The 25,720-nt window shown below is 44.3% G+C and overlaps 1 protein-coding gene across 7 annotated transcripts in view; it reads left to right on the top strand.

Annotated features, from left to right (window-relative positions):
• Nucleotides 1–17,564, top strand: part of B3GNT2 (UDP-GlcNAc:betaGal beta-1,3-N-acetylglucosaminyltransferase 2) — a 74,306-nt gene extending 56,742 nt beyond the window's left edge. The window contains exons 1-2 of one of the 7 annotated variants that reach the window (XM_032103488.1): nucleotides 911–1,055; nucleotides 15,141–17,564. In XM_032103488.1, coding sequence (XP_031959379.1) covers nucleotides 15,150–16,343 — 1,194 coding nt within the window. In that variant the 5' untranslated portion in view covers nucleotides 911–1,055; nucleotides 15,141–15,149 and the 3' untranslated portion in view covers nucleotides 16,344–17,564. Of the gene's footprint in view, nucleotides 1–910; nucleotides 1,056–1,401; nucleotides 1,513–1,700; nucleotides 1,802–2,548; nucleotides 2,714–2,755; nucleotides 2,975–15,140 lie in introns of those variants that run through there. The other 6 variants (XM_032103489.1, XM_032103492.1, XM_032103490.1 and 3 more) reach the window with 6 other exon arrangements.
• Nucleotides 17,565–25,720: the final 8,156 nt, after the last annotated feature.

Here is a 25,720-nt window from a genome sequence, read left to right on the forward strand (position 1 = left end):
GGGGCCACCCCCAGCAGGAGGGTGCCCGGTGTGGGGCCGTTTCCACAGGGAGGGAGCAGCACCTGGCGCGGCTGGAAGGCGAACAGCGGCAACGCAGCGGTGTCTGCCCGCTCCGCCGGCGGGGGAAGGTGGGGTGGGGCGGCACCATAATAAAATAATAAAAACGCGTTTTCTGAGGTAAACACCTTCCAGTTTTACAGCCTAGGCTCGGAGGCGGTCCCGCGGTACCGGGGGGCGGCGAGACAAGACCGTGCCCTGCCGGGACCCGGGCCGCGCCAGGCCGCCCCCTCCGCCCGCCCGCACGTCTCCTCAGGGGCGCGGCGGTCCGGCAACCGCGGGGACGCGGGGACCCCCGCCGCTCCCCCGCCCGCGCCTCACGTGCCCGGCCCGGCCCCACGGGGCGCGCGCCGCGCGCTCCGCCAACCCGCGGCGCCGGCGGCCGGGCGGGGGCGGGGCTCGGGCCGGCGCCCCCCGCTCAGTGCCTCGCCCCCGCCCGCCCCGCGCCTGCAGCGCGCGGTGGCGGCCGCGGCGGCGCTTGGCGGGGAGGCGGGCGGTGCGCGCGCGCTCGCGGCGGGAAGGCGCGCGCGCGGCCCCGCCACAGGGCAACAAGTGAGGCGCTGCCCGGCCGCGCCCCCGCCCCGCCGCGGCTCCGCTCCCCCGCCCGCCTCCTCCTCGCCACGGCCCCGGCTCCGCTCCCTCCGCTCCCCTCCGCCCGCCGCAGGCGCGCACCTCAGGCGCGGCCGGCCCTGAGGACACAGCGGTGGGGAGCGCCGTCCCGCGGGGAGGCGGCGGGACAGGGGACGAGCCTTCCGCGGCCGCCTCGGCGCCGCCCCGGCATCGCCCTCAGGTGCGCAGCCCCCGCTCGCTGCGGGGGCCGGCGGAGCGGGGCGGCAGCGCGGAGCCGCGGCGGCCGCGAGGGCCGTGGTGGGGCGGCAGGCCGGGGCCAGGCGGGGTGGGACCCCGCGGCGAGGGCAGCCCGCGGCCGGACAAAGCATGGTGGATGCGGAGGCGGCGGCAGGAAGAACCCCGGCGGAGACCCGCGGCAGCCTGGCAAGGTACGTGCGGGGGAAGCTCGGCTGCCGCCCCCGCCAGCGCTGCCTCCGCGGGGCGGCGGGGATCGGCGCTGCCGGAGGGGCTGACGAGGGACGGGGGACAAAAAAATCCCCGGTTTTTAACTTGATTTTTACCCCCCGTGGTTTTCCAGGTCTTGGGTTTTTCCTTCCCCGTCGCCTCTCGCTTATTTGCGTAGTGACCGCTGTGAGCTGGCGGCGAGGGGCGAACGGCCGGAGACATAAATTTGGGGTTTTTTAGGGCTGGGTTTTTTTCTGTTGCCTGAATGGGAGGTGACAGGAGGCGGCAGGGTGGGGTTAAAGCACGCGGGCGCCGAGTCCCTGCCCCGGCGCTCGGGAGCACGGGCAGCCGGCACATGTTGCAGCCAGAGCGGCGAGAGCAAGGCGGGGAGAGGCACGGTCTGCTGGGCATGGATGAAACTTAGGCCAGCTCAGCCCCACCGTATGTTTGTCGTCGTTTTTTTGAACCATTTATTTATTTATTTATTTAACCGTGGGTGGGCGGCGTTGGTGCCGAAGCCGTGAGGTTTTTCCAGAGAAAGCCCGAGCCGTGCGGCTGCTGCAGTGCCGGGAGCTGCTGCAAGCCGCTCCTTGGCTGGAGGGGAGGGACAGAGGGCGGCGGCGGAGCGGGGACGCTCGCACCGCTCCTGGGTTCGCCTCATTACCCCACTGCGACCCAGCGGGTTGATTATTGACATCCGCGTTGGGATTCTGGACAGTGTAGTGCTGAGGTAATGGCACTGAAGTATGGACTTTGGTGGACCTGAAAGGGGGGAAATGGTGTTTTTGCTGGAGTTCGCCTGAATATGCGTGCTCCTTCACGGGATGATGGTTTTTAGCCCTTCAAACTTCCTGACACATCCTGTACCCCATCAGGAGGGGACTTCAGGTTACTCGCAGGGATTGTGGCTGAACTGCAGCTCGCGACTCATTAGTCATTCTGCAAAAATTTGTGGTGAAAGTTACTTGAGTAACCCTTTAATCCGACTTCCCAAAATGCTCAGTGCTGTTGGGGTTGATTATTAAATACTCATGGTTAGTTTTAACTATGCAAATTAAGAGCTTGCGCGGTTCGGTTGTTGTTTGGTGGGTTTTTTTCCCTTCCTTCCCCCCCCCCCCCCTTTTTTTTTTTTTTATATTTTGGACAGAAAGACTTGGTTTGGGCACAGAAGAGTTTAGTCTGGCCGTGGAAAGATGCGTGCATAAAATTTCATGCTAGACATGTCATCTGCAAGTTATTGAGGAAACATGATTATAGCGTTGTCCTTTGAGGAAATTTCTGGTAAATTATTGGTCACCGTCTTAAAGAGAGACAGCCCGGAATCCGGTTCTCTTTCCAAGCTGCTGAAAGCGGTTTCGTGTTCTTCTTGCAGTTCCTCTCGGGTGTCTGGCTCGGCTGCTGTCACCGCGGGCGTGTGCGGAGGGTGGGGCGGGGGCGACAGATGGCACTCCGGTGAGTGCCCCGCTCGGGTTTGGTTCGGGTGGAGAGCCCAGGCTGCTGGCAGAGGCTGCCTTGCCGCTCGGTGACCCGGCCTGATGCCTGATAAACCACCGGAGGAGTTGAATGAGCGCTGAATTGTTATGAAATGCGTGGAGGAAACGAAACGGGAGAATCAGCTTTTCTCATTCGGCAGATGTAATTTGTAATGGTTCGGTTTGTTGCGGGGTTTTTGGTTTTTTTTTTTTCTTTCCTTCCCGGGGTCGTAAACAACTGGAGAAGACAGATGTCTTTAAAAAAACAATATTGCCGTGGAGATGGATTAAAATACAGAATGCTTGTCTTGTACCTAAAAATGTAATACTGTCAGTTAGAATCAAAATATTTTGGCTTAAAGGAAACCCTGGTTTTGCTGCTTGCTTTGAACGTGTGACTTCCTACAGGAGATGTTCTGCAGTACTGAGAGGTATGGCTGTAAGGAAGCTACAGATAGATCATAAAGTGATCAAAAATAGAATTTATTTAAAGTAATTCTGTCACCTGTAAGGTGGTTTGGTTTGGATTTATGCTCGTTTCTTTTCCCCAAGATGAGGAAAATGCAGCAAGGTAGCACTGCTGAAGGGACTTGTTTTGAAGGTCATGCTGGGAGTGCTAGCTGGCTGTCTGATGCCTTGTTTCATAATAGGTGAAACTCACTAATCTCCCCAGAGATTGTTCCTAATGAACACAGTGTCACTGGTAGTCAAAAATTTATTATTATTGCCTGGAAGCTGCTCCTGAAATTTTTAAATACTTCTGGGTAATGAAGATGCTGCTGAGGAGATCAGTGGAGAACAGGGTTTGCTCAGAGAAAAAGCAGTGTTTGATGAGAAATGGGAATGGATAAAGCGGTGTTGTGTTCTGTGCTGGCAAATCTGGGCAATTGTCTGTATGAATAAATCACAGTGTATACAGAGGGGAAAAAAAAGCAGGATTTGAGTCTTCATCTTCTTGCCTACCCTGGCAAAGATTCCTTGGAGAACCAAGTCTTTTGGAGGAGTGCTGCTCCATGGTGACTTGTCAGTGCTGAGACCCTGAGGAATTGTCATTTTGCTGCCACCTGGTGCAGCTATTTTTGCAGTGGATCCAGCTCTGACAGTGATTTTTCCTGTTGGCTCTGTAAATCCCCTCGAAGGAGGAAAAAATGGTAGTGACAGAAGGCTGTGTCAGGGCTGATCATGTTTGAAGCGTAGGATTTGATCGTGTGTCTCCTACCACAGCCAGTATTGTCATTATCACAGCAGTCAGGAAGCAGGGCTGGGTTGTCACTGATCTGTGCACTTGACCAAAACCTCTATGGTCATATTGCTCCAAATTAACCAGAGGACAGGAAAAAGATTGAGCAGCATCAATTAAAATCCTCAGCCAATCTCTTTGGTAACTTGTTCTTTCTCGACTGATCACTGAATTTTTGACAAATGTGTCAGATTATCTTGCAAAATCTTTACCTCAGGTGGGTTGTGAAACTTCTCAGGGTTGGTTACTTGATGGACTTTTCCTGTGTGCTGTCAGACCTGTGCCTTTTGCTGCCAAGTGACTAAAGCAGCTCTGTCAGAAACACGCTGAGGGCTGACATTCCAGATCTTTGTCTTTTACTGGATTTGGCTACGTGTCCTGCTGTAAAAAACCTGTTAATTCCTTCTTTTTGAAGAATTTGCAGTCTGCCTAGTGGAGGCTGATAGGTTTCTTGTAGGTAAAGCTTCAAGTGTATAATTCTCAAACTTGCCAAGAATAGGCCAGAGGCAGGATGGCGGGAAGATACTGGTGAGAGTGAACTTATTGTGGCAACAAGTTTTCTGTAAAAAGCACAGAATATAGAAAAAGTATGTATTTCATTAAAATAATGAGCATTTTAACATTACTGGGTCTCATGTTAATGTTTCTTGAAGGCCATAAGGATTGATTGCCTTCCAAAACCTTGAAACTGTCTTTGTCCCTTTCACAGGTTGTTGGTTTGGGATTTTTTTTCATGTTGTCTCTTAAATACATTTTCTATTACTCTATGGTAAAAATGCATAAGTAATTTTGAAGCAAGTAAGCATCCATTTACTTTTTAAATTAAAACTTTAATTTTTTTTTTCAGGTATATGCAATTTTAGTCCCTAGTACATTTTTAACCAAAATGTTAACAGTTAATTTAGGAAGAAGGTTTGGTGGTTGGGTGCATGTGCAATCATGGGATTAGTGTTTGATGTTTCTGGTGTGTCATAGGCTGTGTTCATATGAGTGCTTTGTCATGGAATCCTAGTTGGATCAGGGATCATTGGAGTCCAACTCTTGGCCCTGCATAGGACAGTGCTTCATGTGGTTTAGAGCAGAATTTGTGTCTGTGAGTGCAGTTCACAAAAATTCCTAATGTGTTATCCCTGTTAAGCCACGTTCTGACCTCACAGAGATATACTTAGATGTTTTTATCAGTTCACGGTCATATCCCTTTATGTAAGGAAGTACCCTTTAAGTGCTTAAAAAACAGCAAAAAAAGAAAGAAAAGATGATGGTGGTGATATAATGAAATGCAGGCTCTTCCTGTCCTTTTAGTACGGAGTGACAAAGTTACCAAAAGAAGTTGGGGAATAAATGTCAGACCTGTCCAGTCACATTTTGCTGTTACCAGAGGAAGCACTGACAGGTACCTTGGACTAGATCCTGCCCTTTGCCTGTACCTTTCTCGCAGATTTCCTTGGGCCTTTTAGGATTTCAAATGTGACTAAGTATAAACCTTCCCGAGTCTCCAGATCGTGTAAAACGCAGTGAAAAGACTGGTTCATTAAACTGTCTTGTGATGAACTGTGCAGAAGAATGATTGAATTGGTGCCTCGTGAGAGGCAATTGGCATTTAAGCAAGGAAAAGAATCCCACTGTGTGAGGGGTGTGGTGCTGAGATTTTTAAAGGGAGAATTGATGAAGCAGTTTCCATCAGCAGTTGGTTAAGAAAGCTTTGTTGTTTGGGAGAAATACAACACTAAGAGTTGAAAAGCATTTAATTTGGAGATGGTTTTGTTCGTCTTTGTAAATAACTTCTGAAATTTAGCAGCTGCTTCATCTTAAGCACGATCAGAAGAGTTAGTCTTGAGAGTGAATTGGCCAAATCACTTCAATTGTAAGCCAGCTATCTAGATCAAATGAGCAAGAAATCTTGACTTGTGGGTGGGAATGACTGATTTTCCTGTAAAAGGGTAATTCTCAGAGGCTCTCGGTGGTTTATGAGCCGGCAGAGGACCTGAGTATTTGTATGGGACTTACAGGAGAAGCACGGTGGTGCTGAAGGTTTGTGTGCCCCACCGAGGTGCGCGTGCTGTGGGATGCGCAGCCTCCTGCCCGAGTTTCCTGCCGGGAGCATCCTGCTGTATCCCGGCAAGAAGCAGTGTCGGTGCTCCCAGCCTTGTGCTGGTGCAGCTGTTTGTGCAGCTGGGTCGTGAACTGAATTGAGGAACTAAGTGGGTTGAGAAATAACCTTTTCTGTTTGCTTGTCTTCAGGGTTATACATAATGTAACACAGTGAGCCGTGCAAATATGGGAATTCGTGGCCTGGGAAAGGTGGAATTCTTTTAACTGAGTTTAAGGAGAGCTGCTGCCGAATGCCTGACAATACCCTGAATTTAATGCTCGTTTATTTTACTTGAGCAATTGTATTTTTTTAATCTGGTATTTGAAAGTTAGAAAACGCTAATGGAAAGCTGTCTTTGGGATGGAAATTGTTGTTGCAAACTTATTGTTGATTTGTTTTTGAATAAAAACAATTAAACCCATGCAAAACACCCTCAAGTTGATGACTGAAACCACTGAAGCTTTGTGGATGCTCACTTTGGTGTGCACGTAGCAGGTACAGAAGGTGCTACTCGGATTTAGAAGTCTCTAATCGGGTTAGATGCATATCTGCTGTTAACAAAAATGGGAGTTAGCTGCCTAACCGGCTTAAAGATCCTTTACAAAATCCTCCTGGTACTTATATGCATCTTTAGCTGCCTAAAGCTGCTGGAGAAATTGTTCCCTTTTCCATAAACTTGGTAGGCTAGAACTAGATCTGTATCTTAGCTTTTATAGCTGTGAAGAACAATGAACTTCTCTGCTTTAAATGAATTATTCAGAAAGATGAAGAACTTTTCCTGTAAATGTTAATTACACCTGAAACCAAAACCAGTTGAAGGCAAAAGTATTTTTCATGTCTTTGCATTTTAAAGTGTAGGTTTTGCATTCTTCAACACGTGTTTAGCTCAGTAGTGTAAGTTCAGAGGCAGATCCCAGAATTCTGGCATGAATATTCACAGTATGAATTTGGTTTGAATTGACTTCTGAATAACCACATAGCACTGGCAGGGAAATACGGCTCGAGATGGCTGGGAAGTTTACCATCCCAGTTGTGTATCTCATCACACAAAGGCAGCAGCTTGGGGAAGTCAGATTGTAAACCAGTGTTTATTTTTAACCCAAAAGTACAGTGGTCACCAGGGGTAGGTAGTGGCTTCATCAGCCATACTATGTTACATTGTTCTTGCTTTTGAAACATAGTTTTTAGGTTGTGTTTTGTGTCTAACATGGGCAAGAAGACAAAGCAGAGGTAAAATTTTGATGACCTGAGGTATGGTGCTTAAAGGATGGCTTTGTTAGTTGACTAAATAATGAGTGTTCTCAGTGCAGCCATAGAGGTGGTTGGAATATGGTTAAGGCAGCATTAATTACTGGTTTTAAGATAAAACCGGAAGAGATACCTGGAGCAGATGAGTTGTCTTGTCTGCGGAAGTTATGGTTGTCTGCATTTTGCGTAGGTTTTCTAAATCATGAGTTTTATTTCAAATACAGCATGAAAGTAAGAAGCAAGAGAGTGTCTGTCCTGCAGACTTTCTCTCTTTAAATGCCCACCGAAAGCATCGGTGAGGTTTGCAATGTGTCATATCCATTCTTCATTCTTTCTTACCAGAACTAGCACTGATCCAAGCACGAGGTGTCTGGGAGGAAGGTGGTTCCTTACCCACTTCCTTGGCTTTCTAGTAACTATGGGCAGATAAAGTGCAGCTGAAACGAGCCTGACAGCAGACAGGGGTGGGTGTTGTGCTGACTTGGGTACAGGAAGTGTCAGAGAAATTCAGGCCCCAGTGTGTGCCTTGTAGTGGATGAGGTTGCCAAGACTCTTTGTGCCTCTGGTGGAGCAGTGCTGGTTGTGTCTGGCCCTGTCTGAGGAGCTCTGGATGAAGGTGGGAAGCAGCCCAGCAGTGCTGTGCAGCAGCAGCAGTGTGCTGGTACATGAAAGCTTAGGCTGGTGACAGATGGGCTCTGCTGTGGCCTGGGCTGTGTGAGCCTTCCCTCTTCTCCTGCACCATTCCTGGTGTTTGTGCAGCACGTCGTCGAGTGATGTGAGCTGGCTGAAAGCTAATTGCTGCTTTACTGTAGGCTCTTTATCATTCTCCAGCTCCCTGGACTGATTCACCACAATCAAATCAGTGCAAAGGTAGGTGGGACTGTGCAGTTTATGCAGGGGAAGGAATAAACTACAGGAGTGAGTCAGCTATGACTGAAACTGTTTTAAACTGCTATGGAGCTGTGCTCCCCAACTTCTAATTGATGTGATGAATGACAGTTAATTTTGTTCCAAGAAATATTTCTCTGCTGACACTCGGTTAAACCGCTTCTCTTGATTCTTTATAATTTACTGTTCGTTCAAGCTGAAGCCTGTCAAGTGAAAACTGAAGTTCTTAAGTCAGAAGCTGGCAGCTCCGGGTTATTCCTAACAAATTTACAACGTCGTCATTCTAAAGCTTGAACTGACCTTAGAATGACATGGAAATTTTTTTCTATTAACCAACTGGGAAAAACAGGTCACATCTACTACCACAGGCCTTCAAATACTGGCATATTAAACTTCAGTATTCATTTTAATAGCAAGTTGAGATCTTACCCTCGGTTGTCAGTGTGAAATCTCAATTACTGGAGAAAACCCCAAACCAACAACCCAAACCATTTTTACTGTTGACACTGAACTGTGCCATAAATCAAATCCTTCCTGATGGGAGAGAATTTTCTAAGAGTCCTTGCAAGGAGTTTCAAAGATAAACCGAGACTTTTCCTGGAGTTTCAATGCTGCCAGATAGTTGTTTATTAAGTCTTATCAGAGGAACAGAGCCACTAGCGTGACCCAGGTACAGCATAGAGCACAGAAAGCAGGAGAGAAGTCCAATTATCAAGATTTACACAGCCTTTTAAAGATAATTTAACCAATAGTTACTAAAAATGTATATTATTTTCACTTTCCTACCAATTATTCAGAAACACGGGCAGGAACTGCGGAATTCTCTATCCAATCACTCCAAACTACTTTTACTGCAGAACATGGAGTAGTAGAAGAAGGAGAAGAAGGTTTGGAGAACAACAACAATCCTCCATTTTGGTATTTTTTTACTCTTATCTATTTGCTACAAAGAGAAGCCCAAAACCTCTAAATTTTTTACCCTGTGACAATCTTACATAGCAATCTATCACCTAATTCACACCACTGTATTTTCTAGTTCCTGTCTGATCGTTGGTAATTTTTTCCAAGGTTGGAGGTTAAAGCAGTGTTGTTCAGGGGGAGTAAAAACCCTTAAAAGCAGGCAGAGAAATATTCTCAGCACTCTGAGTTCCTACAACTGTTAAACAAAGAAGTGAAACTTTTTTCATCACAAGTTTTTTGTTTCTTTTGGGTTTGGGGTTTTTTTTCATGAGCAGGTAGGAACACCTTCATGGATGTCTAGTTTGGCTGCAGGCGTGCCAGTATAGAATGGTAATATTAGCATGATGCACTAATTTATTGAGACACTGCTACTGTTTAAATTGACTTACATAGGTGTGGTGTACATGTGCAGCTCCACTGCTTGTTCATCCCCGTGGAAAACCGTGACCAAACTCAAGTAGTCTATACCAGCAGAAAAATTGGAATATCCATTAAATCTGAGACTGAGTTTACAGAATATTTTTCATAATGGTCATAGGGCATTTCTTGTATATGCCTGGATCTTCTATAGAAACACTTAAAACAATTCAAATATGAAACGGAACATTCTTTCAGCCAATCCAAGGTTTTAATTTTAACAGGTCAGAAGAAAATATTTAGGTCTAACTTGCAGTGGATTCAGTAGGTGCGCTGTATTTAGATATGTTCTCAGTCAAACCCAGAGCTTTTGTGAGGGACACCTGCAAATAACTTAAAATACAGACAGGGTTGGGATGATCTGATGATTGGCTGGTAGCTGACTTATTTAAAAATGGGTGAAAAAATAGGTTAAAGGTTTGGGGATTTCAGCAGTTTGGCTTGGGGTTGGAAGTATTCAGTTTGAGACAGTGGTGAGCCGATGGTATCTCTTCTGTCTAAGTGTTCTGTCAAGCAGGAATTTCACAGAGGGTGGTTTTAAAGAAGTTAAAAGTAAGTTTTTACTGTTGAATGACTTTGTAAAGATAACTTAATGCGAAGATAACTCGATGCAGATTCTGTGGGTTGCTGCAGTATTTCTAAGCACCAATATAAAGTCAACAAAACTTCTGTTTCCTAGATGTTATTTTAAATAGTGCACCTTAAAAGGCAACATCCTGGTAGCTTCTCTTTTCTACTCAAAGAGCTAGAGGGAGGGGAAAACCTGAAATTAGTCCAAATGGTGGCAGAAAACACAGTATTGTGAAGATCCTGGAATTCTGCTCCTCAGAACTTAGCATTCAGCAGTAAGTGAAAGAACTGTTTGGTCTTTAATAGCATAGTTGAAAGCTGACATCAGTAGTGTGGGGCAGCAATCAAGTAGCTATTAGAGAGGGAATTTTGGGTTCTTATGAAGCTTTTACAAACTTGAATGCAGTAGGGATTTCCCCACCGATTTGTAGCAGCTTTTGACAAGTTAACTCCTGGAGTTTCATGGAATACGACTGCTGTGAGCAACGCCTTGAGACAATGCTGTGAGTTGTCTGATTGCTTCCAGAATCTTCCAGAACTATCTTCCAGAAGCAAGACTCTGCATAACAAAAACCTGCTGCCGTGCAGGTGGTAGCAGTCTGGGAAATTTAAATGTAGTGCGCATAGATCCCCCAGGTAGCTGCAGGGGCTGTCTGCACTGCACCCACAGGAGCTGGCTTCAGCGATGATCTGCTTGTCTGCTGGCAGGTTTGTAGGATGGTGTTCTCACCTAATGAAGGTTTACTCGACCCGGCGCAGGAATGTGGTCACTTGTGATGATGGAGAAGAGCCCTGCTGGAACTTGTTTCCTCTGCTTGCTTGTGGTTGTGACTTGGATGAGGTCAGAGAGCCTGCAAGTGGAGTCTTGCTTTGCTCTTGCACTCCAGAGCCATCCCTTGTGTGGGTTGCATGATGACTTCATGGTCTTTGTGCAAAACTGAGTGTACTGTGAGGCTTGCACCTCATACCAAGCCCCACTGATATATAACTCTGAAAAAATCCTCCACTAACTTTTTAAAGTACTGAATCATTTCTTTTTGTTGTTGTTACTGTCGTATTAAGAATGACCAAATAGAAGGGAAAGGGCTGACAGATGAAAGTTCATCATATAGCTTGTATGGCAAATGTATATAGAGAAAATAATGTCAAATATTTTTTATTATTAATTTGTGTTTTCCAAGGGTTCCTCTCTTGTGTGGTAATAGAATAGCAAGTCATTCCAAGTTCTTGGTGTGGGAAAAAATTGAGGAACCAGTATAATTTATAGTAGTTGAAAATATAGAGAGATTCAAAAAATGGTTGGACAGAGTGAGATTAGGTTCAATTACATAAGTAAACATTGCTCAGATGCAAGTCTGGCCCTCTAACCTTATTATAGGAAACCAGGGGAGCATTACTGGAGAAATGCCTCTCTACCATTGATTCTGTTGGATGTGGGGCATTTCTTAGTGGGGTTGGTGAGGTTTTTGGTATTGCTTTTGGGTGGTTTTTTTTTTGAGCAAAAATGTGCTGAAGGTAACTAGTGGGAGACAGAATGTGAGGTTACTTTGGCATCTATTCAAACTCTTTACAGCTCTTTATGCCTTGGGCTATGTTTTAGGAAAATATATGCACATCCTTCCCGAGTCTTGCTATATTTACTCGGATCTTGAAATTCCACGCCTGAGTTTCACTGATGTCCTTTGGTATTAAAATACTGGAAGATTAGAATTTCTCACAAAGCTAAGTAATATGCTGAAAGATGTCTCAAAGCGGGTACATGCAAACAATTAATCTTAAAATAAACATCATGCTCTGAATTTCAGTGCACTTTTTGATGCTTTGAGTGGAGTGTTATCTTGGTTACTTTCCTGCAACTGGAACAGTTTCAGGCTGTCTTGCGTGGAGAACACAGAAAAAAAACATTGACTGTTTCCAGGGGTAACCACTGTGTGAGAAAGGCTTCTGCAGAAGGGCAACACGAGTATCTGTTCAACATTTTCCTGTTCTTAAGGTTTTCTTAATCACTGTTTTATAGAAGTGGATTTATGTAAAATTCTGAGGGGGGAAAAAGAGATTTGACTGTGCGTAGTCAGAAAATAAACAGCGTTCAAGTTCTTTAAAGCTGGAAATAGCACAGACTCGTTACAACAGCCTGGGGCTCTCAACATCATCTCGTTCCAAAACTGTGCCGTTGCTCAATCCCGAAATCTCTTGACTCACTGAGCAGAGCTGAGCCATTAAGACAACTGATGCATATCACAGGAGGTTAGAAGGACTCCATATGGCTTGTGGTGTGTTAAGTAGCTACAACAGTGATTTGCAAAGCATAGTGTCACTACTGCGCGTGCTGTTGCTGGCGCTGTCGGAAGTGGTGCTGCATGTACAGCTGCTGCAAGGGATGTCAGGCCCTACACTGAAGTTATGTGGGAAGATCCAAGGCTGCCTTAGCACCAGTTACAGCCTCTGCAAAGAGAGAGAGGTCTGTTGAGTGTCTGAACTACAGCTTGGCTGTGCCAGATTCCTGAGAGTTCAGTCCTGAACCAGTAGGGTGGTAGGTGTGATACCTGCAGATAACAGGGATTATTTTATCTTTTGTCAGCCCCAGTAGGTAAATGGACTCGTAATGCTTGGGTTTGGCAGTCACATAATGCAGACATGGTACTCAGCCCACTTAGAAAATACAGTCTAACTCCTGCCCTCAGAAAAGTATTTGCAGTGAAAGGCCATGGCTTCTGTCAGACTTGGAGGAGGTGGAAGAGTTGGGTGTTCTACCTTGAGCCTGCACAAATGGTGATTAGATTGGTTCAGCTGCCTGTGGATCCACAGCCTGGAACAGGGTTGAGACTGGGAGTGCTTACTTGTGATGGTGATACCATTTTCTGTGCTGTGTGTGATGGAGCCACTGTCATCTCGCCAGACTTGAACCTTCTCTGCTGAAAAGTCCTACCAAGTCTAACAGTAAATGGGGATTTTTCTGCTCAGGATCCCTGTCTCATTTGCTGCAGGGGATTGCAGTCATGGTGGATTGAGGGATTTTGTTGAGTGTTTGAAACAAAGTCTTTGCAAATGATGTCTCATTGTGTCAGAAGAGTCTCAGGTCAAGTATCCAGGTGAATTAGAGGTGTTGAATACTCACAGCTTCGTAAGCTGGGGGCTGTGACAGATGAGCTGTGTGGTGCTGCATATCCCGAAAAATCAAGCTTTGGCTGAGCTCTTGACAATCCCGTGCTTGTTGGCTGTTCCTAGGAGGGAGCAGTCCCCCTGTCGTCTCTGGAGTCCCAGGATCATAAGTCAGATACCACATCATTTGTTGCTTAGTGAGAAGGACAGGGCAGATATGGCCTGATGTGCATGCTGAGCTCTGTGGAACAGCACAAAACAGGGGACTGCTCCTTCTCCAGTGTATGTGTGTCTAGTGAAAGAGAAGTGTAGAAAAACAGTATATTTATCTGGTTTTAGTGGCAGTTGAAAGAGGAAGATCAAGTTTTTTTTGAAGTCTGTGTGACCAACCAATGCTTTCTTAACAGTTCAGCTGTTTAGCTTAAATGATGGCACTGACCACAAAGTGTGGTTTTGTCCTTGAGGCATAGGAGAAAACGACTTTAAAATTAGAGACTTCATGCCTGCCTGAGAGTAGAATATGAAATAAAGTAGATCTGGCCTGAGCATTTACAAAGACAAATATGCAGATGGTACTTGAGGAAGAACAGGGATTTTTCTGAGAGGCTGTTTTTTCTAGGAGTGGCTTTGGATTTCAGTTCAGGGAAAAAAAAAAACCCACACCCCCTTTTGGATTTAATAGCGATTGTGGGTCAAATAAGAGAAAAAAAGATTGTTGATTATTTACTTGCTGACTTTTTCCTAAATTTTTAATAGTGTAGTTTTTAATGTGTTGAGGAGTAAAACCAAGTAAGACTGATCAAACTGTAAAGAGACCAAAGGTCAGTCTAGCTCAGGTGTCTGGGGATGGCTGCAAAAAAGAACAGAGCGGCAAGAACAAGGTGTACTTCTCAGTGTGCCTTTCTGTCTGCTGTTGCTCTGTGACCTCAGGGCCTGAGGCAGTGCTCACAGCTGGGCTTTCAACAGGCAGTACAAATTTATTTCATTAGGTTTTTCTGATTTTGCCATAATCATTTATACTCCTGGCACATGAAAGTGTCTCCGACAGTGAGTTCTGTATGTGACTTCAATGTAGTCTTTGTAACCTTCTGATTAACTCGGAATTATTTGTGGAGCTTGTACACTGATGTACCCCAGGGCTAGTAAACAGTTTGGTAAGCACTGCTCTGGAGGAACACACTGTTTCCATGTTGCTCCGTGTACCGCGCACCCTGCATTCTGACAGCTGTGGAAGAAAAAGGGATTGAGCCGTTGTCTCCCCCACTGAAAACTGAGATGGGTCACAGAACTTTTGATACAACAAAGATGTACACATACTGTTCCAAATCTTGCATATATGGGAGACCTCTCCTTTTAAAATTTCTTTTCAGGCTTTTTTTGTTCCTAGTAATAATTGCACTTCTACTTTCACTTACCATTTGAATTCCTTTTTCCAGTTGGAGGGGAAAAAATAAATCCAGGTTCATGTTCTCTTCTGTCTGCCGAGATCTGAATACCAGCTGGCAAGTTTTGTCAGCCTTTCTTCCAAGGAACAGCCAAGAGAAATTGTCAAAAACTGATTGTGTGCTTTAAAATTTGGCTCTGCCTTTTATGTAATTGGAATGTGTGAGAGTGCAAGTATAAAAGCTTGAAACCTAATTTAAGAATAACTGACCTTATCGTATAGCAATTTATTCTATACCCTTCAGCTCACCTTACTAGCAAGAAAAAAAATGGTTTCTCAGCCTGCCTTTGCCAAGCTGAGGGCTCAGATTCTAATTATTATACAGTCAAGTGTTTAAAGGGGATTTAAATGAGAAGCAAGAACTGCTGGCTAATTTAGACTCACCATGAAAAGCTGTGTAACTTTCCTAAGCCGCAAATGGAAACTTCACATTTTTACCAGCTGGCTGATGAAACCCCAAACCATATGTGTATGTTTTAGAGAGATTAGCTTTTGGTTCTTTGTGGGTGTAGGTAACCTTGGTTTTTAGGCTACCAACTTGCATAGTCTTCATTTGAAAGGAGTTTGCATTTTTAATGAGATCAATAATTTGCTGTGAAGAAAGCTAAAAATCTTTTTTTTTAAATTTATTTCTAGATATGAGAAATGAGTGTTGGACGCAGAAGATTAAAGCTGCTGGGAATTCTGATGATGGTAAACATTTTTATTTATGTGATTGTGGAAGTCTCAAAGAGTGGCAGTCAAGACAAGAATGCAAAAGGCCGTGTTGTTATACCACGTAGCAAGTTCTGGAGGAAATACACTCCTCACAAAGCTTATTGGAACAAACAGCAACAGAAGCTTGAGCTGCTGTACAACCCTATCCTGTCCTTGCTTTCCAATATGACTGTGGAAGAGAACTTAGTTTCTAACCTGAGTGCTCTCAGCTCCTGTGACCCTGACCCCTTGGTGCGTTCAGAGGTTAGTGACTTTGCAAACTTGCCGGACAGATTCAAAGACTTCCTCCTCTATTTGAGATGTAGAAATTACTCATTGCTAATGGATCAGCCAAACAAGTGTGAACAGAAACCTTTCCTGCTGCTGGCTATTAAGTCACTTATACCCCATTTTGATAGAAGACAAGCAATTAGGGAATCCTGGGGCAAGGAAATAAAATCAGGGGATGTGACAGTCAGAAGGGTCTTCTTACTTGGCCAGACTCCACCAGAGGATAATTTTCCTGACCTTTCACACATGATTAAATTTGAGAGTGACACCCACCGAGACATTCTCCTCTGGAACTACAGAGACACTTTCTTCAATCTGACTCTGAAAGAGGTGCTGTTTCTGAAGTGGGTCAGCAGCAGCTGTGCAAACGTCCAGTTTATTTTTAAGGGTGATGATGATGTTTTTGTGAATACCAATCAGATCCTGGATTACTTGAAGAGCTTATCAAAGGAAAAAGCCAAAGACTTATTTATAGGCGACGTGATCAAAGATGCTGGACCTCACAGAGAGAAAAAATTGAAGTACTACATCCCAGAAAGTGTTTATGAAGGTTCGTATCCCCCGTACGCAGGAGGCGGTGGGTTCCTGTACTCTGGTGATCTGGCACTAAGACTGAATAATGCATCTGACCAGGTACTCCTCTACCCTATTGATGATGTTTATACTGGAATGTGCCTTCAGAAGCTTGGGCTTGCTCCGGAAAAACACAAAGGCTTCAAAACGTTTGATATCGAAGAGAAATACAGAAATAACATCTGTTCCTACACAAACTTAATGTTAGTGCATAGTAGAAAACCTCAAGAAATGATTAAGATTTGGACACGCTTGCAAGATCCACACTTAAATTGTTAAAGTAATGTGCGTAACTGTCTTAAGTCCAAAAAACTTTGCAAGTTTGAATCCCTGAAGCTCTGTTTAATAACGAATTTTTGCTGTAAACCTTTTCCTGTACTTTTGAAAATGAGGTTAATACTAAAATTTGAAGGGATGGCTTGAAGACTTGGTCCTGACTTTTCCACTGTCCTGGTGGTCGTTATGTTTCAATATTGGTCTTAATTTTAAAAAAGACTTTGAGGATATAACTAGCTGTCAGTGACTGATTAGCTGTGCTGGAAACAGGGATTGCCTACCACAGTGCATCTTTCATTAATTGTGATGGTGGAAGTTAATTTTCCCTTGAGTAGTGTTTGTGTGTGGAAACCACTGTAAATTGAAAATACACAAATTGGAGGAATGTAGTTTTACATTTAGATACGATACACTTACAAGACTTCAAATTTAGAATTTTTTTTTTAAATTTTTAGTTTTCAGTCCTTTTGCACCCTGGAACAGTATTTTTTCCTTTACTTACGATCCTTTGTGCAAAATGTACCTGTGTCTGAAGGATTTACCCTTTTATTAGATGAAGCTTTTTTTTTTTACAAAAAAAAGCATGATTCTGCTTGAAATGCCCCCTAAGAGCTCAACGTATAAGGAAAAAGAAGAAGAGGTTTTTTGGGGGGCTGGGCAGGTAGGGCTGCCCCCACCTCAAGCCTATGTACTGAAGCTGACTTGGTGCTCATGTTGTTTATGTGGAAAGCTCCTCTGGTCAATCCTTGTTTTCTGTTTGGGCACTAAATGTGATCAGGTAGCTTGATTTGATGGAAATGACTGAAATTGCACATTGCTTTTTGAGAGCATGGTTTGGGTCTCCTGTATAGTGGTGGTGAATCTAGAATTGTGCAGATCCCAAGAGTTTCGAATTTCAAACCAAACTTTGAAGTTTGCATGAAGCCTCATGTAGAGTTACACACGTTCTCGAAACTCAGATCTTCTCTATTTCCACATCTTGCTTATAAGAATTACTCTAAATAGTGGTCGCTTTCTTTGTATATGTAGAAGTGCCTGTCTATTTATTGTTCAGATTGAAGACCAAAACATTTTCTTAAATATATTTTGTGTAACATTTTATTTGTATAGTGTCGTCACTCGGATATTTAAATAGAGCATGATATTTTAAATCTGAGATGTGTAACGTTAAATAAAGCTAATGGTTATTTTTGAATTTGAAAAATAAAATGTGATTTAAATATTTCTGGTAATGCTTCATGTTGACTTGCAGAGCAGTTGCACTCTACATTTCAGAAGTTCAGAAACAAAGGGTTTTATTTGACAGATTTCTCTAAGCTTGTGTAGCAGATTATGAAAGAAAATGCCACAGTTGTAGCTGTACTTGTTAGATGCTGTAATAGGTGGACAACTCTGGCGAAGGCAAGGGAGACATTAAGTGCCTTGGGACAAACAGTATGTACAGAAATAATTGCCTATACAATACCACTGCTGGTGTTACTGAAAGCAGGCAAGGAGTGGATTAAATGGCTGGCACTTTGAATTTTTGATTGAAACAACTTGACAGCAACACCTCTTTTTTGCTTTTTCACCTGCTTGCTTTCTCCTTTGATTACCTGGATTGTACTTTATCTGTTCAGGGAGAGGTGAGTTGTTCTGGTCCTTCACCTCTTTGTTCTGTAGATGACCATGTTGACCCCAGCATGGATAAAAGACAGGCTGTGCTCTGGTGTTGTGCTGTGAGGTTTGACCCTTGTGCTTTGTCATTCCTCATGGGAAGTGACACCTTTCTGAACGAGCTGCAGGTTTTACATGAGTTACTTCCTACCCTGTTCTTCCATGCTAAGCACCCTGTTTCTTTAAATATTCAAGGGACTTTTGTCAAGAGTTTGGGCCAAGTGAAAGAAAATAAGTTATGCTGATGGTGAGAGATGCAAGAAGAGATGTATTGTTAAGAGTCTTGGCAGGGGGAGGGAAAGGGGAGAGAGAAAAAGCGAGGGAGAGATGAAAAGGAGGGTGCTGGGAGTGAGTGGAGACATGGAGGGGAAAGAGAGGCAGGGACAAGTGAGCACTAAACAAACAGCTGAGGTCCATGGAAGGAGCAAACACAAACAAGAGGGTTGCAGCAAAAAGAGGGGCAGGAATAGAGCCCAAGAATTAAATCGTGTGAGTAAGATAGGGTGGAGTGCACATGTGATGTTAAGTGAAATGGGTGGGACTGGTGGAGTGCCAGCATTAATTATTTAATTTATACCCTTCTCTGTAACCATGAGATCAAAACCAGGCCTCTTGCGTGGGACACACCTGATAATAAGGAAAAACAGGCTGAGTGGCACTTGGGAAGGAGAAGTGCTGTGAGAAAGCATTTCCCCACCTTGTGAAGTGACGGGAGAAAGGGCAGAGGCCAAGGCCGAGCGGGTGGTGCTGGGGGGGAAATTGGACAGACCAGTTTTGTTTGCTCCGAGCGTGGAGGAGAACTGGTGGCTGTGTCTGGTCCACTCCCACGGACGAAGAATTGTCTTGGCAAATAATTGGGAGTGTGTGGAGTAAAGAGTAAGGGAAATAAATAACAGAGATAAAGGAACAGAATGCATCCAAAAGTGCCATGGGAATGGGATTTGGGGACAGTTGGGACACAGAAGGTGAAAAGTCTTTAAAAAGTATGTGCAACAACCTGTATCTGCTGTATTTTACTGTATCTTTCTTAAATGCTGTTAAACACTTAAATTTCTGTTGTATTTTTTCTTAAATTAAAGGGAAGGAGTCTACTAAGATGAAGGCATGAGAAAATTTGACTACAATGGAAATAATGGAATTTGAAAACTGAAATAAGATGTGTTTGGATGAGACAGTTAAATGTGGGTGCAGTCTTTGGTTTTTTTTCTTCCCTGAATACAGCAGGGAAAATGAAGTGCTGCTGTGATTAAATAACACTGCAGCAGGGTGAGCCATTAGAATCCATTAGCTTGTTTGTATAAAGGCTCAGGCCTTTGCTTCAAAATCCAGTTGGGAGGAGGAAACATAGGAAAAGGAAGGTAAATGAGCTATAATTAATGCACAAATTATAATGTTTATCTTCTAGAGGATGGAGTCCCTGTTTTCTGCCAGTTGGTTCCTTGGCCTGACTGCATTTTACACTTGGATCCCTTCCTCCCCTACCCAGTTTTATTTTGTTATGTAGGCTTGAATGAAATGTAGCACTTGACAGGGCTGGTGATAAGAGAATTCCTGGCAATCCTTTTCTGCTTTTCAATGCTGGGAGCACAGAAAGCCAAACTTCAAAAAGGGTTTTGGCTGGAACGTACAAGTGGTGGATTAGAATTCACTGGGAGGTTTGCATTGGGTGTGCAAGTCAGCAAGGATCCTCATGCAGGTAATGCTGAATGTGGGGCTTTGTGATGCAGCAGTGAGCAATGCAGCTCTTATCTGGCGCTGCTGTTCTGATCTAGCTCACAGTCAGCATTCACCCCCTGAAATTTGGCCTCCGTTCCCTTCTGCCTTACTGCTCCTCATATGCCTAAGATTTCCACTGGAGTTGCGTTTTCTTGAGGGCACCAATCCAAATGAGTTCATGTCTGCACTGAACTATTTCCCTCTCAGAATAATCGTGAAACCAACTTAGCAAGCAAATAGGGCAGGGAGAGCTGCTTAATGGATCCCTTTCATAGACGGCAGTCACGGAGGTGGTTCTGAATGGAGCAATGTCTGTCAATCAGCCCGAGCACAAACTCTTGAAATTCCCTCCATTCTCTTCCTCTAACTTTTTAAAGCTGTTGCCCCCTTCCCTGCTGGATAAAGGTGAGAACAGGAGTGGGAGTGAGAATTAAAATAAAGGAAACTGCAGTTCTGGAAGCAAATTTTCAAAATGTCAGGAGTGATGAAATACTGAGCAGGTCAGTTTTTCTGTTGCTGTGCTCAGATCAGGTACTTGATTGCCAATCACACTTCATATTTGTATTGGCCCAGCCTGCTCTAAGTAGTGTTTAAACAGTTCTGGCTGGATTCTGCTGAGGGGTGGCTGAGCAGCACCTTGTGGGCTTTGCACGCCAGCCTTTTCAAAAGATAAACAGCCCATTTCCATTTGTCAGTGAAAACATATGTACCCTGTCTAACAGCTGACTGAACCAGGTGAACTGGGCATAAGTTGGTCTTGGAGTGTGAGTCATCACTTCAGGCTCTGCTAATGCCGGTATAAGTTACGGAACAAATCTCTCTGCCTCAAATTTTGCTCAGTTTTCTGTATTTTCATGTTATTGCAGTTACCTTTTTTTTTTTTTTAAGTTGCCTTCAAGCCTAAGGACTTCAGACGTGAGTTATGTGCTTCATATGAATGCACGCTGAATTTCCTGTCAGAAATACATCGAGATAAATTTGACAATTTCAAATTTTATATGGAGAGAATTCCAATCAGTCTCCTAATTTCTAGGCTCCTTGACTTACCTCTGCGTGTTCAGCCTGTGTCATTTCCAGTCTTTCCCACTAAGCTCCCCATCTAAATGAATCCATCTTTCCTGCCTTGTCATATGTCTTCGTTCCCTCTGTCTCCGTATCTGTCTCATCTCTGTGCTTGCCTCTCCAGTAAACCTTAAGGTTTTCTGAGAAATTTACAAAAAATTTACAAAATCACTTCTATCAGAGCCTGATTTCAAACTGCTTCAAACCAGGGGAGTAGCTGGGGGAAAATGCTGAGCTGCAAAACAAGCTGTAAACTTTCTGATTTTGGAGTTAGCTTTTCTACTGTCACTGCTATTGTAATTTCTTTAAACAAAAGTCGTCTGGACAGATCTGGAGAGAGTTTCTACAGGGGTTAGAAATAATGCCCAAACACCCCCTGTCAGATTTTTAAGCCAAGAGCTGCAGCTTAGTATTTGTTGTGGCTGTATTTTTGTGTCCTTTTCCCCTCTTCCTCCATCCCTCTGGATAAATTTCGGCTGAGTTCTGCAAAGGCTGAGTTGTACATGATTCATTTATGTTTCCTCATGTGTCTTAAATGTGTCATGTTTTTTCCCCCACAACTCCTATGACTGATACTCCTCCTCTTCCAGAAAAGTCCATTATCTCACAACAGTCTGAATTTTGCCTTTTTTGGGGGATACCACATCCACATTGTGCTGGCAGATCAGCCAGAATGCCTGTGTGTGATGGGTATTTGAAAGTCCTGATGAAAGGAAGTCACAAGTTTTAAGAACACTGACCTTTCGTTCTTACAATAAATATGAGTTGTGACTTCAGAAAATGTCCTTCAAGTCAATTCTTCTCTGTTTTCTTACCTGTAGGATCATTCTGGTTCTTAATATTTTGTGCTCTTGCTGTGCTGGTGTCCTGTGACATTAGACTGTGATAGATCTGGAAATAGTTGTGTGATTTATGTGCAGTCTATGGAACTGCTTGGGCCAGTGGGGAGGCTCTCACCTGTCTCTGACAGAGCTGAAAGCTCACCTGTGAGCCTGCTTTTAGAGCAAAATGTTACTGAGATTTGAATTATTCTTCAGCAATGTTGACGAAAATTGAAGCATATTTATGTCCCTAGAGACCCCTTGTGCTTTTCTTCTTTTCCAAAATCTGCCTAACAGTTTGCATTTCTTATTGTCCCATATTCAAATTCTTTTTGAAAAACAAATTGGGGGAGAGCAGTGGGTGGGAGGAAATCCCCACTACAGATGTTACAAAAGCTTCCAGGTAAGTAACTGCCAGGGTAGGAAATAATAGGCTGAGAGGAAGGAAAAAATGAACCCCCACTTTGGTGGATATCTTATTTAGGCACAGCAGGAAGTGAGAGAAATTTTGTAAAGATACAAACCCAAAGGAATTTGTCTCATTTTCCTTTCCTTTCAGTCTTTCTAATATGTGAGGAAACAGACTTCTGCTTTTGGTGTAGGTTTGGCTGCTGCCCAAGAGACCTAAAAGTTTCATCATCTTGTTCCTTGTTGACCACTTTGCTTATGAGAAAGCAAATGCCAGAGAGGCCAGTGAATTTTTGTTTTTCTTAGACCTGTCCTACATGGTTTTGATGCAGTGCCAGGTGATCAGCAGTAATGATGCTTAGGAGAAGATGATGATGAGTATCCCTATCAAGAAAGTTGAAACATAAGCCGTGCTTTGCCGTACCTGGAAATTGGATGACTTTCAACAGAGGTGAGCTTTGTTTGCGCCCTTCAGGTTTCAGAGAGGTGCCTTGTTGGAACTGGTCTGGGAATTTGTCCTTGTTCCTAGAGCTGTCATCTGTTCTCCGTGTAAATACAACCTGAGTTGTTCTAATGTGTGCTCGAGGAAAGCTGTGCTGGGCCTATCCGAGGCTCCATCAGCCCTCCAGCCCCTCAGAGGAAGAACAAAACACTTCTGGTAGCTCATGAGAGCCTTTAATCGTTAGAAGCCGCTTCTACACCACAATGGTTGGTGACAAGCAGCAAAATTACCTTCCAGGAATTTGTCTTTCTCTTACCTTCTTTGGCAAAGAGCTCTACAACAAATTCTGTGCTGGATGAACATTCAGTATGCAGTGCTCCAAGAGTGAGAAAATCATCAGTCAGCTGCCTCCTCCCCACCCTGCAATTTGGAGGGTACACAAGTGAGCACAGGGAGCATCTTTAGTATGTGTTTGGAATGGACCATCCCCAGAGGGTGGTGCTGGTACAGCCATCAGTGATACAACTTAAACCTGATGCCCTGGTGATCTTTTAGTAACAAAGTATGACAAGAAAAATTAAAGGTTTATAGGTAGTCAGTGGTTACATGTGCATTGAACAGGGTTTTTTTTCTCCATGCAGTGCATCTTCATGTGATACATGTCCTCAGTTCTTATTCAATGCTGATTATCCATTCGTTCTTCTCCAGCTTTCTGATCTTTAGTTCCTGTACTTTCTTCCTCACAGGAGAGCAAGAAATGCAAGAAACCATTTTACCTGTAAGTAAAAGAATACTAAGTGTGAGAAAATTGGGTTCAGAGCTGCCAGAAAGGGAATGCCACAGGAGAGGCATTATGGAGGGGCTGTCTTTGGACCTGTAATTGAAGCATCTCAATACTTCTCAAAAATATTGGCATTTAATCTAAGTTTGGAACTGACATCCTTTGATTCACTGCACTGAAATAGCATTTGCTTATGCCATAATTTGTTATATTTCCCAGCTCTCCTCTGTGTTGCCTGAGCCATCCTGTGTGATGGAGTTGCAGCTGCCTGCTGGAAACTGAAGTGAAATATGTGCCTGTATCTTGGGAGGAGGAGCTGGCATGGACCCGATGCACTGAATCTCAGATGGTGCCTGGTCCCTTATTCCACTTCCCAGGCAGTTCCAGCACATGTGGGGCTCCTTTCATGCCTGCCTGTGCTTTTTCCATACTCTGAGTGTGTTTTAGGAGAGAACATGGACCTTCTGGTCTGTGTGGGTGGTTAAGAGTGTGACATCCTTTCCCAGATTTATTTTTGCGTGTTGCCAGCTGGTCCATTTTGGATTTTCCCTGATTGAGGATGTTTGTTGTACGTAGCTGGTGTTTAATGCTGGAGAGACCTGAATCATTCTGTCAGGGTAATTGATACTGACCTAATTACCCAGATGAGTTTTGCACTGGAATTTTTAATGGCCCTTAATAATTATAAGAGTCCTTCATTCCCCATGTCTATGACTCAGTCCTTTGCCTCATATGCCTTCACAGAACAAGGGCATTGGATGGGATTATTTGCCTGTTTATTTTGTGCTGGGTAACTCCCTGTGCTTCCTGCCTGGAAAAGCAAGGGGAGATGCTGCAGCTTAACCTCTCCATGGAGAAAGCTGTGGTTGAATCCAGTGACACTCCACTGTCCCTCATCCAAACAGGATATGGATGAACTCTGATCTCTGGAGGAGATAGCCAAGGTCAGATGAGGATAGGGAGACTCACAGCACAACTCTGCTCAGGAAATCCTTAAGCCACATTTGCTAAGTGGGAAGCCTGCTAGAGAAGATCCATCTCTGTATTCCATCCCGTTGACATCCATCCTATGGATGGTGTCTGTCTGCAGAGCAGGCTCAATCCAGGAGATGAGGCTCAGTCCAGGAGAGTTGCTCCATACCTTCCTAACTGGTGAATGTGCAGGGCTGTGTCCCAGGGCACTGCAGCAAGCAGGAGAAGCCCAGATGATAAAGTCATCACCTCTCCCAGTTTCACCAGGCTGGGAGAAGGTGTTAGAGGGCAGCGTGATTCCAGACCTGCATCACGCCTGGGATCGAGCAGTTGTGCCCTTCCCCCGGCAACCTGGCCGGGCAGGAATGGTCTGGGCAGGAATGGTGCTGAGCCCAGTCTCGTGGGGAGCAGCTGAAGTGGTAAATGATGCCCTTCACCTGCCTGCATCTGGTGCACAGAAATATTTGAGAGACTGGTTTTTTTCTGTATCTTGTCCGTGATTCCAAGTGAAGCACAGTGGTTTCAAAGGCACCGTGGATAGCTTATTTCTAGATACAGGTTTACACCTTGCACATCTCTAGGGGGCTAAGCAGATGCCAGATCACCTGTGTGGGTGTAGTTCTGTGAGAGTGAGCACATAAACACGGTGCTCCAGAGCTGATGTTATTGTTTCTATGCCCAGAAGGGAGATCTGTGTAAGGAAAGGGGCCCAAACTGCAGAAGAAAACAACCAGCATTTCATTTAATCACCCGGCATTTGCTTGAATAAACTGGTGGTGCTTTAACATTACATGAAACATCCCTCCCACCTACTTCTTTTTAAATTCCTCCTGAGTTTCTTCCTTTTATTTTGGTCTGTTCTGAATATCCCAGGGTCTGGAATTTGTCTTTTATAATGCTATATAGCTCGGCATGATGCCAGCCTCAACTCCAGGGAATTTTTGTTCATGTTAAGATTTGAAAATCTTTATAAACATACACTTGGAGGAAAAATACCAAAGTATTGAGGAAGCAGGATAAATAGTTAGAAGAACTCCAAGTGCACTTACCAGCTGTGTCATATCTTACTGGGCTGGCACAAAATAAATCCATAGTCCATCCATATTTTCAGTATGAACACAGTTTGGGTTTCCTCATCCCAAAAGGACAGAGGTGAACTGCAAAAGGTGCAGAAGGAGACCACAGGGACCCACATGTAGCAGCTTCAGTCTGTGTGAGGTGTGAGTCTTGGATTTGGAGAGGAACAACTGAAGAAAGGCCTGAGAGAGAGAGCTACAGAATCAAGAGTAGCCTGGAGAAGCAAGTGAGGGTCTTCAACAGGAGTGAGCCAGAAGAACAGGAAAAAAATGGGTTTTTTCACACACAGCAGGCACTGGATTTTCCTGATATCAACCTAAACCTCCCCTAACTCAGCTTCATACCATTTCCTCGAGTCCTGTTGATAAATAACATAGGGAATAGAAATTTTCAGTTCCCCTGAAGTTGCTGGGTAGAGTTTAAAGACTAACTAGCAAAAAAGATA

This window comes from Corvus moneduloides, chromosome 3 (genome assembly GCF_009650955.1).
Source record: "Corvus moneduloides isolate bCorMon1 chromosome 3, bCorMon1.pri, whole genome shotgun sequence".
In the NCBI taxonomy this organism is placed as follows: Eukaryota; Metazoa; Chordata; class Aves; order Passeriformes; family Corvidae; genus Corvus; species Corvus moneduloides.